This window comes from Pholis gunnellus, assembly GCF_910591455.1.
Source record: "Pholis gunnellus genome assembly, chromosome: 4".
Lineage (NCBI taxonomy): Eukaryota > Metazoa > Chordata > Actinopteri > Perciformes > Pholidae > Pholis > Pholis gunnellus.
Genome location: NC_136530.1, coordinates 594,941 through 612,835, shown reverse-complemented (window position 1 = coordinate 612,835; position 17,895 = coordinate 594,941). Strand labels below are relative to the sequence as shown.

At 50.1% G+C, this 17,895-nt stretch overlaps 2 protein-coding genes across 4 annotated transcripts in view; one reads left to right on the top strand and one right to left on the bottom strand.

The window, feature by feature from the left end:
- The first annotated feature begins 368 nt into the window (after positions 1–368).
- zbtb11 (zinc finger and BTB domain containing 11) lies at positions 369–6,414 on the top strand. Its single transcript, XM_079157599.1, has 10 exons — positions 369–861; positions 1,421–1,698; positions 1,812–2,043; positions 2,120–3,078; positions 3,389–3,697; positions 3,976–4,387; positions 4,470–4,587; positions 4,665–4,823; positions 5,327–5,502; positions 5,744–6,414. The coding sequence occupies exons 1-10, from the start codon at positions 549–551 to the stop codon at positions 6,286–6,288; spliced, it is 3,501 nt and encodes a 1,166-aa protein (XP_079013725.1). The 5' UTR covers positions 369–548; the 3' UTR covers positions 6,289–6,414.
- Positions 6,415–8,141: 1,727 nt separating this feature from the next.
- Positions 8,142–17,895, bottom strand: part of tp63 (tumor protein p63) — a 33,145-nt gene continuing 23,391 nt past the window's right edge. For 2 of the 3 annotated variants that reach the window (XM_079158100.1, XM_079158098.1), the window contains 10 exons: positions 14,983–15,169; positions 14,779–14,894; positions 13,948–14,057; positions 13,726–13,850; positions 13,119–13,201; positions 12,915–13,039; positions 10,767–10,909; positions 10,295–10,439; positions 9,415–9,508; positions 8,142–9,286 (listed from right to left, as the gene is read on the bottom strand). In XM_079158100.1, the coding sequence (XP_079014226.1) occupies positions 8,990–9,286; positions 9,415–9,508; positions 10,295–10,439; positions 10,767–10,909; positions 12,915–13,039; positions 13,119–13,201; positions 13,726–13,850; positions 13,948–14,057; positions 14,779–14,894; positions 14,983–15,169 (1,425 nt within the window). In that variant the 3' untranslated portion in view covers positions 8,142–8,989. The remainder of the gene's footprint in view (positions 9,287–9,414; positions 9,509–10,294; positions 10,440–10,766; positions 10,910–12,914; positions 13,040–13,118; positions 13,202–13,725; positions 13,851–13,947; positions 14,058–14,778; positions 14,895–14,982; positions 15,170–17,895) is intronic. The other variant, XM_079158099.1, reaches the window with a different exon arrangement.

Genomic DNA, 17,895 nt, shown 5'->3' with positions numbered 1-17,895 from the left:
AGATGCTTACATTAAGATATTAATAAAAAGAAATTATAATAATAAATTAAGATATTAATGCAGGTTACAAATAAATAAATACATATTACAATAAAAATAAAAAACGTAGAAAAGAAAAATGGTGAGTTAAGATATTAATGTCAATAAAAAATAGATAAGAAACTAAATAATCAGAATGATGAATAAAGCTTTAAATGATCAATAAAAAGAAGCTTAAATATAAATGAACCTGGAGCCTGTTTCCGGCTATAACAAGTTATAAGTTGGTACATTGCGTCCTCTGGTGGCGGACAACGTTAACGACGCACTTCCGCCACTGATGACGCACCTTCCGGTTGTGCAGCAGCCATTTTGTCTGTTCGGGCAAGTCTACCCTGACGGTTACGAACTGCAGTTCCACCTTCAAAAACAATTTGAAATGTTGTCGTTGGCGTCTTTATTTCACGTTATCTTCCGTCTGCACGCAGTCTATAAATATTAATAAATTATAAGTTGAATATAAACGGGTCCTCCAGCAGCAGAGAGGCGCGGAGCCGGGAGGAGGAGACATGTCGTGTGAGGAGAGCTACTTGGCCATCATTCGCTATCTGACGGATGAGCGGGAGCCGTACGCTCCGGGGACGCCCGGGAACACCAAGAGGAAGATCCGGAAGGCGGCCACCTGCTACGTGGTCCGGGACGGGACTCTGTTCTACCAGCGCCGGCTGAAGGGCCACCATGAGTTCACGGAGCTGGAGGTGGTGCTGCAGGACGGCCGGAGGAGGGAGCTCATCGACGAGGCGCACACCGTCACCGAGGGGGGGGAGCACCTGAACCAGCAGATCACATGGGACACCATCTCCCAGAAGTACTGGTGGAGAGGTGAGACACCCGGGGGCTCTGGAGGGGCTAGAGGGACCAGGAGGGGCTGAAGGTACCTGGGGACCCGGGGACCCGGGCCCATGTAGACATGGGAAGCGGGAGGGGGTCTGAAGGGTCTGAAGGGTCTAGACCGGCAACAGCCTGCAGAGTGGACCCACTCTCATGGGGTCTCTGGGTCCTGTGGTGGTCTCATGGTCTTAGGATGGTCTCTGGGTCTCTAAAATAAAAATACTTCATCTAGAACATAAATGTTCCATAGAAACACAATAAAACCATGTAAGTTCTGTGAAAGTACAAAATCAATGAAATGTAACTTTCATCCAAACAAACAAACAAACAAACAAACAAACAAACAAACACACAGAGTCAGAGGGAAGTAAAGGTTTATATGTATGTGAGTGATATGAATCTGTTATTGGAGTTTATTGATGAGTTTATATATATATATATACACACACACACACGTGTGTATATATATATATATATATATATATATATACTTACATATACGTGTGTTTGTGTGTGTGTGTGTGTGTGTGTGTGTGTTTGTGTCCCTCAGGGATCCTGAAGAACGTCAAAGACCACATCAGAGAGTGCTCTTCCTGTCAGAGCCGGAGAGGAGCTGATGACGGCTCTGGATCTCGACCCTTCAGCCGGCCGGGGAGACGCAAGGCGGCCGCTAACGCTAACGCTAACGCTAACGCTAACGCTAACGCTAATAATGAGGAAGAGGAGGAGGAGGAGGAGGGAGAGGAGGGAGACGATAGTTTAGTCTTCACTGACTCGTCTTCTCAGCTCAGATCAACGAAGACGACGGCGAAGCACGAGCTGGTGTTTGTACGTTTCTCCTGTTTCACATGTTTATTACTGTGTTATTATCATTATTACTGTGTTATTATCATTATTACTGTGTTATTATCATTATTAACGCCCCCCCCCCCCCCCCTCAGGTGGACAGTAAGGGGGAGGTGAACCAGTTCCTTCCTAATCACAGTCAGACGATGTTGGACAAACTGAACCAGCAGCGTCTCACCAACCAGTTCTGTGACATCACGCTGCTGATCGAGGGGGAGGAGCATCGCGCCCACAAGGCCGTGCTGGCGGCGTGCAGCGAGTACTTCAACGAGCTCTTCTTCGAGAAGGGCGCCGCCTCCACGCACGAGGCCGTGGTCGACCTCTCCGGTGAGACCTCGAGGAGCCGAAGCAGCATTCACGCTCCGCCGCTCTGTGTTTTTCAACCCTTCGCTTCTGTCTGCAGGCTTCACCAAAGTCAGCTTCCTGCCGCTGCTGGACTTCGCGTACACGTCCGCGCTCACCTTCAACTTCTGCGTCATGGCCGACATCGCCAACCTGGCTCGCCACCTGCTGATGTCGGAGGTGCTGCAGATCTGCGAGTCGGTGCACAAGCAGGTGGAGGAGCAGAAGCTGACGGTGTACCAGAGGGGAGACGTGCACACGGTGGTGTCCAGCCAACCGGCGCCGGCTCGGGACGGCGTCAAGGACGAGTCCACCGCCTTCGTGGTCACCATAGAGAGCGACGGCCGGGCCGTGGTCACGCAGAGCGGCGAGCCCGTGGCGTTCGACGCCTACGCCCAGCGGCCCGTGAGCGACGTCGCCGAGGCCACCGAGGGAGAAGAGGTGCATTGTGGGGAGGCCGGGCAGAGCGAGACGGTGACCCTGATCGCTCACGAGCCGGGAGAGACGCTCACCCTGATCTCCGGCGGCGCCGACGGACTGGAGGGCGACACGATGACCGTGGTCACGCACAGCGGGCAGGCCGGCGCCAGCGAGTCCCTCGCCGTGGTGTCCGCCTGCCTGGCGATGGAGGAGCAGCCGCCGGCCTCCGAAGCCTTCGTCATCAGCGTGGACCCGGAGAAAGGGAGTCCCTCAGAGGCCTTCAAGATGTCCTCTGAAGCGACGGCGGCGGCGGCGGTAGAATCGGCTCCTCCCACTCCCCAGAAACGTAAACGTGGACGTCCGGCGAAGGTGAAGCGGGACGTCGAGGTGGAGGAGTTCGTCCCTCTGGAGGAGGAGGAGCCGTCCGCTGACGAAGGACACGGAGACAAACAGGACGCCGACGACCCCAACAGGAGACGACTGCGGCAGCGCTCCATCGCTGAGGGCGGCTACGCCCGCCTCCACATGGGGCTGGAGGAGGAGGAGGAGGGGGGGAGGGGGGCGGCGACCTCCACCTCGCCGAGAGCCGTCGCTCCGAAGGTACGTTTACACATAAAGTTTATCAAATCTAGAATATATTCAAGAGCAGCGATCCCGTCAGAGAAACCGTCAAAATACCAAACGTTGTGTTTTCTTTGAACCGCGTTGGTTAGCCGTTAGCGGTGCTGCTAACGTTACTAGCTCTCCTCTGATTGGTTGTTTACAATGAAACATGATCAGAGACCAGAGACTAGAAACACAAGTTCTACTGAGTCAGTTAAACTTTATTTACACTCTGATGGTTAACGTTAAACTTTATTTACACTGATGTTAACGTTTACACCTCTAATATTGGCCGTGATGTGTTCAGGTGCCTCTGAGGACGGGTAAGAGAGGACGACCACCAAAGCAGCCGGTGGAGGCTCAAGGTGAAGGTCAGTCTGAGTCGGGGGCGGAGCCAGAGCCCGGCGGCGCCGCGGAGAGCGTGACGCCAGCGGAGCTCAGCGCTGACGAGGCGGGGTCAAAGGGGGCGGAGCCTGAAACCGCAGGAGCCAAACAGGAGCCGGCGGCCGCTGACGGAGAACACACGTGCTCCGAGTGCGGCGCGTCTTTCCAAAGACGCTACTCGCTCATCATGCACACGCTGAAACACGAGAAGGCTCGCGGCTACAAGTGCAGCGTGAGTATCAGAGCTCAACTTCCTGTTTCACCCTCAACTCAAAGATGGGTTCTCTCCAGAACACTCTCCTCCTCCCCTCCTCTCTCCTCTCCTCTCCTCTCTGGAAAGTCTTTCCATCTCCTGTCTGATGAGCGGTGTAGTTTGTGTAGTTTGTGGATATTGTTTAGAGAGAACACGTGTTCCCGGCTGGTTCTCGTGTTCCCGGCCGGTTCTCGTGTTCTCGTGGTTCCTGTGTCTCTGGCGTTGAAGCTGACCGCGGTGCGTTCGTGTGCCTCCAGCTGTGCAGTAAGGAGTTCCAGTACGCCGCCTCGCTGCGAGCTCACCTCGCCCGACACAAGCAGCAGAGCAGCCAGCGGCCGCCCGTCCACAAACCCGCCGCGGAGCCCGACGCCAAGCCGGACGGAGATCTGGACGAGAAGACGCCGTCGTCGCCGCACACCAAGAGGGAGTTCGTGTGCGACATCTGCGGGAAGACGCTGCCGAAGCTCTACTCTCTGAGGATCCACATGCTGAACCACACGGGGGTCCGGCCTCACTCCTGTAAGGTCTGTGGGAAGACCTTCGCCCACAAGCACAGCCTGAAGATGCACCGCGCGCTGCACGACGTCACCAAGCAGTTCCACTGTGAGTACTGCAAGAAGTCCTTCGTCAGCAAGAGGAGCATGGAGGAGCACACCAGCCTGCACACAGGTGAGGCCCGCAGCTCACGAGTGAGGAAACCTTTTGATCTCTCACATGTTTGTGTCCGTAAACCTTTAAAATCCGTCCACAGGTGAGTCAAAGTACCTCTGCAACACCTGCGGAGCGACCTTCCACCGAGCCTCGGCTCTCAGCAAACACCTGAAGAAGCACCTGCCCAAACCCGACGTCCGCCCCTTCTCCTGCGCTCAGTGAGTATCCGTCCGTCCGTCTCCGTGGACGCGGCGAGAGACGGCGTTCTAACGTTAAACCTCTGTGTGACCTGCAGCTGTGACAAGAGGTTCTACGAAGCCAAAGACCTGCAGCAGCACATGAACAAGCACATGGGCCTGAAGCCCTTCCAGTGCCAGGTGTGTGGGAAGTGCTACAGCTGGAAGAAGGACTGGTACTCTCACGTCAAGTCCCACAGCGTGGCCGAGCCCTTCAAGTGAGTCCAAACGCTGCAGCACCACGGCTACCGGTAGTGGTCTAGAGGACCGTAGTGGATCCGTACTGACCCCCCTCACAGTTTAACATGAACCATCAGAGTGTAAATAAAGTTTGACTGACGATCGTTCTCCAGCATTCAGTCAAATATGTTTTTATAGTCTCAGGTGTCCCGTGTGTCCTCAGGTGTAACGTGTGTCCCGTGTGTCCTCAGGTGTAACGTGTGTCCCGTGTGTCCTCAGGTGTAACGTGTGTCCCGTGTGTCCTCAGGTGTAACGTGTGTCCCGTGTGTCCTCAGGTGTAACGTGTGTCCCGTGTGTCCTCAGGTGTAACGTGTGTCCTCAGGTGTAACGTGTGTCCCGTGTGTCCTCAGGTGTAACGTGTGTCCTCAGGTGTAACGTGTGTCCCGTGTGTCCTCAGGTGTAACGTGTGTCCCGTGTGTCCTCAGGTGTAACGTGTGTCCCGTGTGTCCTCAGGTGTAACGTGTGTCCCGTGTGTCCTCAGGTGTAACGTGTGCGGTAAGGAGTTCTTTGAGAAGGCTTTGTTCAGGAGACACGTGAAGAAGGCGACTCACGGGAAGAAAGGACGCGTGAAGCAGAACCTGGAGCGAGAGTGTGAGCAGTGTGGGAGGAAGTTCACCCAGCTGAGGGAGTACAGACGGCACGTCAACAACCACCAGGGTAAGACCTCCTCTTCCTCCTCCTCCTCCTCCTCCTCTTCCTCCTCCTCCTCCTCTTCCTCCTCTTCCTCCTCCTCCTCCTCTTCCTCCTCCTCTTCCTCCTCCTCTTCCTCCTCCTCCTCCTCCTCTTCCTCCTCCTCCTCCTCCTCTTCCTCCTCCTCCTCTTCCTCCTCCTCCTCCTCTTCCTCCTCCTCCTCCTCCTCCTCCCCTCCTCTGATGGTTCCTTCTCCTCTCTCCTCCAGGAGTGAAGCCGTTCGAGTGCCTGACGTGCGGCGTGGCGTGGGCCGACGCCCGCTCCCTGAAGCGTCACGTCCGCACGCACACGGGCGAGCGTCCGTACGTGTGCCCGATGTGCCAGGAGGCGCACATCGACGCCCGCACGCTGCGCAAGCACATGGCCAAGTTCCACGGGGACAACCTGCCGGGCAAGATCATGCTGGAGAAGGACACGCTGCAGTTCCACAACCAGGGCACGCAGGTGGAGCACGCCGTCAGCATCCTGGCCTCGGAGCTGCCGCCGGAGCTGCGTCCGGCGCGCCCGCCGCCGTCCGAGGAGCTCGAGACGGTGCTCATCACGGAGGAGACGGTGGAGGCCGTGGAGGCGGTGCAGGCCGCGCAGGCGGCGGGAGACGGCGCGGCGGCGGCGACGCTGTCGGATCAGGGCATCATGCAGGTGGTGAACTACGTCCTGGCCCAGCAGGGCCTCACCGACACCAAGATGGAGGACGGGGCTGAGGTGGTGCAGACCGTGGAGGTGGAGGTGGCTCACGTGGCCGAGGTCGAGTAGACAAACCAAACGTTACGGGATGTAAAATAAGAACTCTTTTTTATTTTCTCTGTGAATGTAAATATATTGGAGGAGAACGGTTCTCATGTTCTGTGTGAATAAATCAATAAAGAGACTCCGAGGATTCATGAGGCTCTCTGGTCTGGATCCATGACGTTCACTCGTTCACTCGGGTTGTTTACTGGTGAAGACATGATTACCAGCTTGTTGCTCTGACTCAGGCCCAATAGACCATTCAGAGTAAATGTGACGTCCTCGTGCTATTTGCCACTTGATTGACGTCCAGTGCAGCCGGTGTGACATCACGTCTGTTCTAACACACGAGTCACCACGTATGCACGATCAACTCCGTGAGCTAGTTAGTTAGCCTTAGTTAGTTAGCCTTAGTTAGCCCTAGTTAGTTAGCCTTAGTTAGCCCTAGTTAGTTAGCCTTAGTTAGCCTTAGTTAGTTAGCCTTAGTTAGCCCTAGTTAGTTAGCCTTCTAAAGTATTTCTACTGAAGGAGCTAAAGCTGCAGCGCCGTGATTTACGGAACTTCCAAAACCTCACGTCAGAGCTGGAGACGCAGCTTGACAGCTCGCTGCACAGAGCAGAACAATGTCTGTCAGTCTGCTTTACTCGAGCCAGTCGCTACATTGATGTGCTGCACATTTAGATATTGAGGTTGATTCACATTAATAATATCAACGCTGTCGTGGATAGTTTGAGTTCCCAAACCTTCTTGACTGCATTATTCAGCTCTACTTGATGTGAGTCGGTCTTTTCCCTCATGAAGAACATGAAGTCAAAGATCGTTCCACCATGATGATGATCACAGAAGTCTGCTTGAGGCTGGAGACCAGCAGCTACTGTCCACAATATTTACAGCTGGTTGATTCATTCAGTCATCAGTGAGGTGATGACCACACATGTGCAGAACGGTTTTGTGCCAAAAGGGTTCATGCAGTGATGCAAGGTGCGCCAACATATACTGTAAATATAAAGTATACTCAGTGTATATATATATATATATATATATAGATATAGATATTTAGCATGTTTAATAGGCAGATCATTGTGACTTGGTCATTTTAATGGACACTCTGCTGTAACTCATCACGAGCAGCATCATGGAACACAACAGTAGTTTCTTCACAGCACTGATGGAACTCGTCGCTCCGTAAACACGTTCTAACAAAACTTAAAACAGAACAAGGTAACGAACACAGCGCGAGCTCTGCCGGACACGAGCCTCCGGACACGAGCCTCCGCTGTGAGGCGGCTCGCAGCGGACACGAGCCTCCGCTGTGAGGCGGCTCGCAGCGGACACGAGCCTCCGCTGTGAGGCGGCTCAGCGGTCCGCGTGGTTCTTTGAGTTTCTGGGTTAAAACTCGTCTCCAGTGAGTCAGAGATGAGTTCTTCTTCATGTGCGCAGCATCACGTGGACGTTAACGGAGAACTAGAAGAGTGTGTTGTTCAGACTGACCGTCCTCTGAAAGCACCGACGCTGAGCCTCCTCACCGGCAGCCTGACGGGACGGCGATGACGTTTGTTGCGCTGTGACGTCAGAACGCTGAACGCGATGAACGTTCACACGCACGTGATCCTCAACGTCTCACTACGTGTGAATTTAACCCAAACCAGCACATCATCACAGATCTACTAATTATATAATGACACAGATAATATATTACACTGATGTTAATGATGACAATAGTAATAATTATACTCATGATAATTACGTCAATGATTGTAATAATTATAAATATAATTATACTGATAATGATAACATAACATAACTCGACATCTGAACACATGAAGTCATTAAAATAAATGAAGCCACACTTAATAATTCCACACGGAGGACGATGAACATGCGATACAGCAACATGGATATTTATTCAGATTTATATAGAAATACCCGCATAATGCAACATATTTACAACACATTGTACAAAAATATGAAAAAGCAGACGGTCTCAGTAATCGGTCCAGTTCTGACTGGAGGAGACGAATATTCACATCAGGACGATCTGTTGGTGTTCTTTAGAGAACAACAAGAGATCTACATATTTATTTACATTTCTATCAGCTGTTGGCCAGTTATCAAATGAAACATCAGTCATATATTTTACTGTGGAACACTGGGTCAAATACACATATATATATATTTATATGTGTATATATATATATATATGTATTGAGCATATATATATATAAATATATAACTTATATATATTTATATAAATATATATATATATATGTATATATATGTCCGGAAACAAAGCATTGATGCTTCGGTCTCAACACGTAAGAGGAAAAGCTAAATATAGAAGCTGGAGCAGAAACACAGAAGTTAATACTTGTGACAGGAAACGGGTGAAATGTTTACAATCAATAACCAGAGTGGTGAGGCTGAACCGGCTGAACACGGTAACGTGGCCCACAGCAGAACCAGAAGCCCGAACAGGAACCCAGAGGAACCCTCCAGTCACAGGAATGGATCCTAAACACAGCTCAGCGGTTCTTAAGTGCTCTCAAGAAATCAGAACAAACTGTTTTGATTCCTCGGCGACAACGAGAACAATCATGAACAATAAGTGCAGCTCTCAGCAGTATCTGCACTAATACCAGGTTAAAGAAATGTTCCGACAGCAGGCGTGAAATGAGAGACGGGGGGGGGGCGGGGCCGAGAGAGAAGGGGGGGCGGGGGGCTCGTCCCGTCACTCCCCCTCCTCCTTGATGCGCTGCTGTTTGTTGCGGCGGGAGTCCAGGTCGAAGGAGAAGTCGGACCACTCGTCGCGCGGCGGGAAGGAGATGGTCTGACGCAGCGTGAAGCGCACGGCGTCGATGACGCGCTCGCCGCGCGCCTCCGAGGAGCCCATGCTGACGGTGGAGGCCCCGCTGGTGGTGCGCACTATGTGGGGAGGAGGGGAAAAGTCCATGGCCTGCCGGTGCTCCATGATGCCCTTCCAGATGACGTGCTGGAACTCGGCGGGGATCTTCATCCTGGACAGGTCCTATTGGTCATTACACAGGAGGAGTGTTAGTATCGGCGGAGGGTGCAGAGGGGAGGCTGGGGGGGGGGGGGCGCCACTCTTCCTCCCTAACCCATCAAATGACTGGTGTTGGATAGGCAAGGGCTCACCTCCATGTTATAGTTCTCGATCTGGTAGATGTTGGTTAGGCCCTGTGCTGTGAAGTAGTCCAAGCAGCCTGCGCAGCCCAACCGTATGAGGAAGCTGTGGGAGGAAGAGGAGGAAGAAGAAGAGGAGGGTCAGCCATCGACACATCAACGCGTCATGTGGGACAATCACTACAATGACGTCATGGGTTTCAATAACGTGTATCATGGAGGGAAATCATGTGATGTTTGTTTTGTGTCTGATGAAGATGTGACTGAATAAATGTTTTCTAGATTTACAGGATATCAGCCGTTAAAATAACGTTTGAAGGTAAAAACCCGCTACTTCCTGTCCAGGTGGAGTCAAACGGATACGACCTCTCAGAGGACCCCCCCTCCTCTACGCTGAGCTAAGTCTCTCTCTAGAAACAGAGTTTGATTTGTCTCTTCTGGGCCACCGTATAGAAACATGGCGGACCCCTCTGTAAATACAAACGGCTCGTTCTTCTGGCTGAAAATAATGTTATTCGTAGAAATCCCACGATTTTTGATGAAGGTGGACGAATCAACCCTAGTAAATAAGTTGAACCAACCCTAATATATTAAGTTGAACCAACCCTAATATATTAAGTTGAACCAACCCTAATATATTAAGTTGAACCAACCCTAATATATTAAGTTGAACCAACCCTAATTTATTAGGTTGGACCAGCACAATTGCTTAACGCTTAAAGAAGCGTTAATCGTGTGGAAATACTTTGGATGATTCTATGAAGTTTGTTGTTTTTTGAGTGTATTTCAGTGCTTTTTCTCTCCAGTGTTTGTTCAGGTCTCTTTATCGTGTTCACATCTGAATCCTCTGATATCTGCTGTGTGATGTGTCCACTGTGGTTTGCTGAGGTACCTGGAGATGCTGCTGTCCATTGGGTATGGAGGAGGGGGGGTACAGTGGGAGGAAGGCACCAGGGGGAGCTGAGCCTGCAGGTTGTGAGAGGGGCTCAGTGAACTCATGTCGTTCATGGGGATGTGAGAGCCCATCATGGGAGTCACTGAGGAGACAAGAGGAGCCTTCAGGTACCGCTCGGGGGTTTAGAGAGCACGTAAGTGAGGTCAACACAAGGGGGGGCGACATGCAGAGGTTACTCTCAACATGACACATGATGCATCACAACAGGTCCTGCAGGAGAGTCTCAGAGTCTCACAGGGATCACAATCTATAGAGGAGGAGGTGCTCTATGTGTGTGTGTGTGTGGGGGGGGGGGGGCTCCTGCCTGCACGGACATGCAGACTTTATGAGGGTAAAATGAGCCCACGAGGAACTGGGGGGGGCGGGGCCTGAGACAGACAGGAAGTGAGAGAGGAAGCAGCACACTTACTGTCAGTCAGACCGCTCATGCTGGAGGGGGTCAGAGAGTTCCTCTGCTGGGGGTTGATCAGCTGACTGACCGACGGGAGCTTGTTCACCTTCCCATGAGGAGGAGAGCAGGAGCCGTAGGAGGGCTGGGACTGCATGGAGGTCCTGCAGGGAGGAGGGAGGAGAGAGGAGGGAGGAGGAGAGAAGAGGTCACACAGCGTTAGCATCATAGCATCATGTTGAGACAGAACCAAAAACAACTTCCTTCATTTATTAAAGATTAGTGTTTTCATGATGAAAGGATGAAAGTGAGAGATCTTTACATCATTGATCATCATTTCATTCAGTCACTGAGGATCATTCAGAGTTTCATGAGTTTCATCATTTGAAACATGGAGCCGAATACATTATGAACAGAAACAGAGAGAGTTATTAGTGTTATTAGTTACTAAGTGATCATGTGAACAGACTCAAACTAAAGTCTCTCCAGCTGTTAAAGCTGACAGCTGATCCAGCTGAGGAAAGGACGTCTCGTGTCTCTTAAACATGTTTCCTCGTTTCCTCTCTCCTCGCATGGTTTCCTCCATGCATCCCTGGTGGGAGGGACTAAGACGCAAGGAAAGGACCCAAGTGAGGGAAACGGGGATGCAATGAAGAGACTTGAGATGTACCCTACATTTCTCCCAGAGGCTCCTCCCACTCCTTCAGGAGATCAGCTCCAGGTGAGGGAGGAGACACACCTGGAGCTGATCTCCTCATCAGGGAGGTGAAGGTGATCAGAGAGCATGCTAAGACCTCCAGGGGTGGAGAGAGTTCAGACCGGTCGTCTAGCGGCTCGGCTCAAATACTTTATGTTCTAAACCAGGTCCGTGAACGGGTCCAGAGTCCTGCTCTCAAAACCAGGTCCGTGAACGGGTTCCTGTTCAATATGTCAAACTGATCAATAACTCAAATCATAAACATAAATGATGTTTATGTGAGGAGGAGGTGCAGATACCCGATAGAGGATCAGAACAGTCGTTGAACCAGAGATGAAGACTGAGTGATGAAGACTCAGATGATGTAACTGTGTTCCTGTGAGCGGTTAATCATCGGTGTTGTAGTTCCTGACTGGTCCAGGAGGAGGCGCTCTAACACTGATCTCAGGTCAGAGACACCAGACTCCAGACTTCATGTTCTCAATGATTCAGAGTTTCTTTGATTTTTCTTCCATAACACGTCTAAAACATTTACTTTACGACATCTGTAGATTTCCCCTAAATTCACCAAAAGTTACCATTACATCATGCCTCATTTGCATATTTAAACATTGCATATTAGTTATGTTTTATCTCCTGAATCTAAAATGAACAAACCAACTAAAACCTGACCACACGATTGAAAGAAATGTTATTAATCTCAATACTTGGTGTGACGGTAACGAACAGAAGAACCAGTAAAGGAGGCGGTCTGCGTGAACAAAACAATAATTATCATCGCAGCAACAAACTATCACTTACACAAGTGGGCGTTTTAATTAGACCGGGATGAGGAGCGGACTTTGTTTTCAGTTGTTGTGCAAAAAAATCTGGCAGAGCACCCGAAGGCGTCACCGTCTTCTCCTCAACGAAGAAAACACACAACTCAAGATCAGCCGGGAGGAAACCAGAACCAACAAACCTCCTGCAGTCGCTCTAGTGTCCACCAGGGGGCGACTCCTCTGGTTGTATAGAAGTCTATGAGAAAATGACTCTACTTCTCTCTTGATTTATTACCTCAGTAAACATTGTAAACATGAGTTTATGGTCTCAATCTCTAGTTTCAAGTCTTCTTCAATACAGCATGATGTTCATTTAGTACATGATGGTCCATTTAGAGTCACACAGACCATAAAGCAGGGGATGCTTTAGGGGCGGGGCTACACAGTGATTGACAGGTCTCTACCAGAGACGTACACGGCGTCTCTACGTCACTCCTCCTCAGTCCAGATATGCTCACTTCCTGTTCACTGGTTGATAAAGAGTAAGATGGCGACGACTAAATCGCCGAACTCAAAGCTTCAAAACGTCCAAAAACCAACGAGAGACGTCACGATGACTACGTCCACTTCTTCCATAAAGTCTGAGGAGGATCTGGAGACAGAGACCTCGAGGTGTCCCTCATAGAGACGATGAAGACGAACCATACTCACTGTTTCTGAAGCAGGTTCTGCTGCTGCTGCCGGTACGACTCGATGGTGTGCTGAGGCAGGAACTGCATGAGCTCCAGAGACTCTTTGATCTTCACCAGAATCTCATAGATCTCCCGTCCTTTGATCTGGAGGAGGAGACGGGTCAGCGAGTGGCTTGGACGCTCCACGTTCGATGAATGTTTAAAAGACAGAGGGGACACTCACCGGCAGACAGAAGACCTCCTCGTCTGTGGACCGTCTCTTCTTGATGGTGGACATCTGGATGCCGTGAGACACCTGACGGAAAGCTGAGAGGAGAGAGAGAGAGAGAGAGGAGAGTGAGGACCACTGGTCATGTGATCAATCTGAGCCAGAGCAGGAGGACCACCACCACCATTACCACCACCATTACCACCACCATTACCACCACCAGCACCACCATTACCACCATCACCACCAACACCATCACAACCACCACCATCACAACCACCACCATCATCACCATCACCACCACCACCACCACCATTACCACCACCATTACCACCACCAGCACCACCATTACCACCATCACAACCACCACCATCACAACCACCACCATCACAACCACCACCATCATCACCACCACCAACACCATCACAACCACCACCATCACAACCACCACCATCATCACCATCACCACCACCACCACCACCATTACCACCACCATTACCACCACCAGCACCACCATTACCACCATCACCACCAACACCATCACAACCACCACCATCACAACCACCACCATCATCACCACCACCACCACCACCACCACCACCACAACACAGTGACCTCGTACCATCGCTGCTCTTTGTGCCGTCCGTCACGTGCTGCTTTCGGATGCTGTCCTCGTCCGCCTTCCGGTCTCGACCCGGACAGGCACAGATCCTGGCCTCGAAGCACCGTCGGCCGAGTACCTGTCCACTATAGCGAGAAGACGGGGAGAGGGGGGGGCACAGCAGGTAAGACACAACCCAGTGACGGCAAAACGACTGGAGGACGAGGAAGGGGCGTCTCTTACTCTCTGGTTTCCAGGGTGACGATGATGAGGATGGGCCGCCGGTTCATCCCCCCCACACAGCTGGAGTTGCACATGAAGTTGTACAAGATTGTGGTGAATTCTGTCCCGACCTGAGAGACGAGGACACGGACGGTGAGACACGTCAGCAAAGAAGCAAACACCTGAATTTAAAAGCTTTGAGGTCTGCCGCTGGATCTCGACAGAGAAACACTGAGGAAGACGGGAAACGTGCACATTTAAGTGCACGTTAATGGAGTTTTAAAGGGTTTCAATTTCTATTTCACTGTTTTCTTTCATCACATTTATATAAAGCATCCAAAGATGAGAAGAAACCCGTATTGTAAGTTGTACTAACTTGCTTGTTTAGAGTACACTTACCCTTGAGTTTAAGTAACTAAAAAAAAGTTGTAATGAGTACTTAAAACTTTACTCAAGATGTACTTTTGACTTAGTATAGCCGACTCAGAATTACTATTTCAAACCACGAAATCATTTCAAGTGAAATGTACTTTGTGTGTATTGCAAACAACACATTTATTTAAGTTGGGCTAACTAATGTGATCAGTTGTATTTACTTGTCATTTACGTGTTAAAACCAAACGATTGCCTTAAAAAGAACCAAGTACATGTTACTCGTGTAACTTAAGTGCTTCAAACATCCTTTACACGTAGTTCATGTGAACCTTCCTGAAGCTGTGATTGGCTGAGAGGATGAAGCCGTGTGGCTCCGCCCTCTAAAAGAAGAATTAAAGTGACACTGCTGATGAAACATAAAAGAGGTTTTACGATCTTTAACCGTAATGAGATCCAGTCCGTCCACAGGACTCTCACCTGAGGCGGTTCATAGGGAACCAGGACGCTCTGTCTCCCAGTGATGGAGTCCTCCACATACTGGGCGTGGTTGTTTCCCTCCACGCGGATCAGGTGACTGGGAGGAGCAATCTGACCTGGAAGCAGCGACCCGGTGTCAATAAAAGAACTACGATTCCCCCCGAAGAGAGAAACCTGAATGAGATCAAATCTAGAAGAACTGACCGTCGTTGAACTCGCGGCTGAGCTCGTGGTTCGGGCAGCGCTTCACCACCTCGGTGACGTGCTCGGCCTTCTTGTAGACCGGCATGGCTCTGATGACGGCGCCCTGCGGCGGGTTGGTCAGCACCTTGATCTGGATCGGACACGTCTTGGCGATCTGACAGTACAGCTTCTTCAGGTCCGTGGAGTACTGGAGGAGCACAGAGGAGGAGAACAGAACGAATGAAAAGCAGAAACATTTTCATGAATGTTCGTGAACAGCTGTTGCCTGAAACGCTGCACTTCTGGTTTCCCCCCCGGAGCTCAGGACTGTGATTAGGACCTCCTTAAAGACGGTTCAGCCTCTGGGACTTCCTTTCAGAGCCATAAAGTGGACCCTCCAGCTGCAATTAAAAACCCGGGCCTGGCTTTCATCTCCCTGCTGCCTCAGCTCAGAGAAGTGACGGATCCATCGAACCATCTACAGCTCGTCTACAGCAGGAGACGAGGAGCACCGACCCGCTCCAGTCCGGTTCTGATCACGTTTCCTCTCGTCAACTTCCAACTAACCTCCAGATTCCTGTTCACTAGCTTTAGTCTCTATTCATGAAATGCTCCGATCAACGATGAACCAGAGGAAATAAAACATTGATTTAACACTTTGTCTGTTTGTTTCTCCTAAATTCACCAACAGTCACCATCACATAATGCCTCATTTGCATATTTAAACATCACATGTCAGTGAACGTGTAACTCAGTAACTCCTCCTCTCAGTGTGAGTGATGAAGTGGTGAAGCTTCATGGTGAATCTATGAGTTCATGTGTTCACCTGTAGAGTCTCTAAACGTCTGGAATGAACTAAACGTCTCTTTAAAGGATGTTTTCTCTCAATGAGTTTGTTCTCAGACTCTGATGATGAATCTTCAGCAGCTCTTAATACACCAAACCTCACACGTTCACTCCTCTCTGTGAGCTGAAGGTTCACTCACACACACTCATACATGTATTAATAGAACATGGAGATAACAGTGTTGACAGTGTTTAATGAGTGAAACAAAGAGATTATAAACTCTAAAAACATTTAACTCTAATATGTCAACAACGTGAAACAATCATTTAGAAACTAAAGTTAATGTTTAAACATAAAACTAACAAATAATGAATATCAGTGATCATCTATTTATTTATTACTTTTGAGTTTTATCTTCAGTGTTTTATATTCTTCATCTATGAACCATAAACCCTCATAACCTCATATGATGTGTTTATAACATCATAAAACATGAAGATGCTGACTAAGAGCTTCTTCTTCTTCTTCTTCTTCAAAGCAGATTCCAAAAGAGAAAAGAAAAGCCTAAGATGGATGGAGCTGCTCCTAACCTGATACCCCCGCACGCCTCCGTCACTCAGCTAAATGAGGTGGAGACGAAGAGGAGGAGGAGGAGGAGAAGGAGGAGGAGGAGGAGGAGGAGGAGGAGGAGGAGGACGCTCAGTAACAGGCTGCTTTAAGGCAGAAACAGAATCAGAGATCTAATCAGAGAAGAGAGGTTTGTTTAGATCATAATCCTACTGTGTCACACACACACACACACACACACACACACACACACACACACACACACACACACACACACACACACACACACACACACACACACACACACACACACACACACACACACACACACAGCTCCCTCCCAGCCCTCGGGGTACAAACTTTGAACACACACACACACACTCAGCTATGTGCTGCTGGAGGACAGCGGGTTGACTGATGGGATCCAGTGGCTCACACAGGGCGCGGTGCGTTCAGGTGTTAACATGTAATTATGAGCCTTTCATTGGTCACAATGTGAACTGCAAACACTCCGCAGCACAATACAGAGCCGCTCCATCACACTAACGTCTGGAGAAAAAAAGAAAACGCTCCGTGTGCACACACACACACACACACACACACACACACACACACACACACACACACTTGAATCAGCGCGTTGCTCATGAGCAGCGAGGCAGAGACGAATCCTGCTGCAGGACGTCCTCTTATTAATCTCATGCTCGCTGTCTGTGATGCGTGTGCGTGTGTGTGTGCGCGTGCGTGTGTGCAGTAACTTTCTAACACACACACACACACACACACACACACACACACACTTCCCGTGCGCTGCAGGTCGGGACAGGCCCTGCGCTGTGGCTGACAGGCGCTGCGGGCGCATGCTCCAGTCAAGTCCTGACAGACACGCAGGGCCTTAAACAAGCGCCGTTTGGCGCCTCTGGTCTTGTCCTCTTCATTCCTGACGTGTCGCGTCTCGCCCGCAGCTTCTCCTCGTCTGTCTCACTCAACATGTTGCTTCACTGTGAGGTGAGACACCTGCCTCTGGTGCAATGTGGACTTCTTCTAGAGGAACGCGACCTTTTCCTCCTCACATGTGTGAGCGGTGACACCTGAACACTGACGGGAGACACAACGAGGCAAACACGCGCGTTAACCCTCTGAACCCCGAACGCACGTTTTAGGGCGTTTTTCTCTCTGTGACTTTGATTTTCCCTTCAAAATAAAAGTCCTTCATCTCTATAGAACCAGAACCAGAGAACCAGAACACATCTTTAGTAACAGTTATGATGACATCATTACAAAGAAGAAACACAAGTTCAATTTCTATGATTACAAAAAATAGAAACAATATAATCTAAATATCCAACAAGTGTCTTTAAGTTTGACTAATGTTAGAAAACAAATAGAGTCTCTAGTTATAAATATGAGTCTATTCTCTCCTCTCCTCCTCCTCTCCTCTCTCCTCTCTCCTCTCTCCTCTCTCCTCTCCTCTCTCCTCTCCTCTCCTCTCTCCTCTCCTCTCTCCTCTCCTCTCCTCTCTCCTCTCTCCTCTCCTCTCCTCTCTCCTCTCTCCTCTCTCCTCTCCTCTCTCCTCTCCT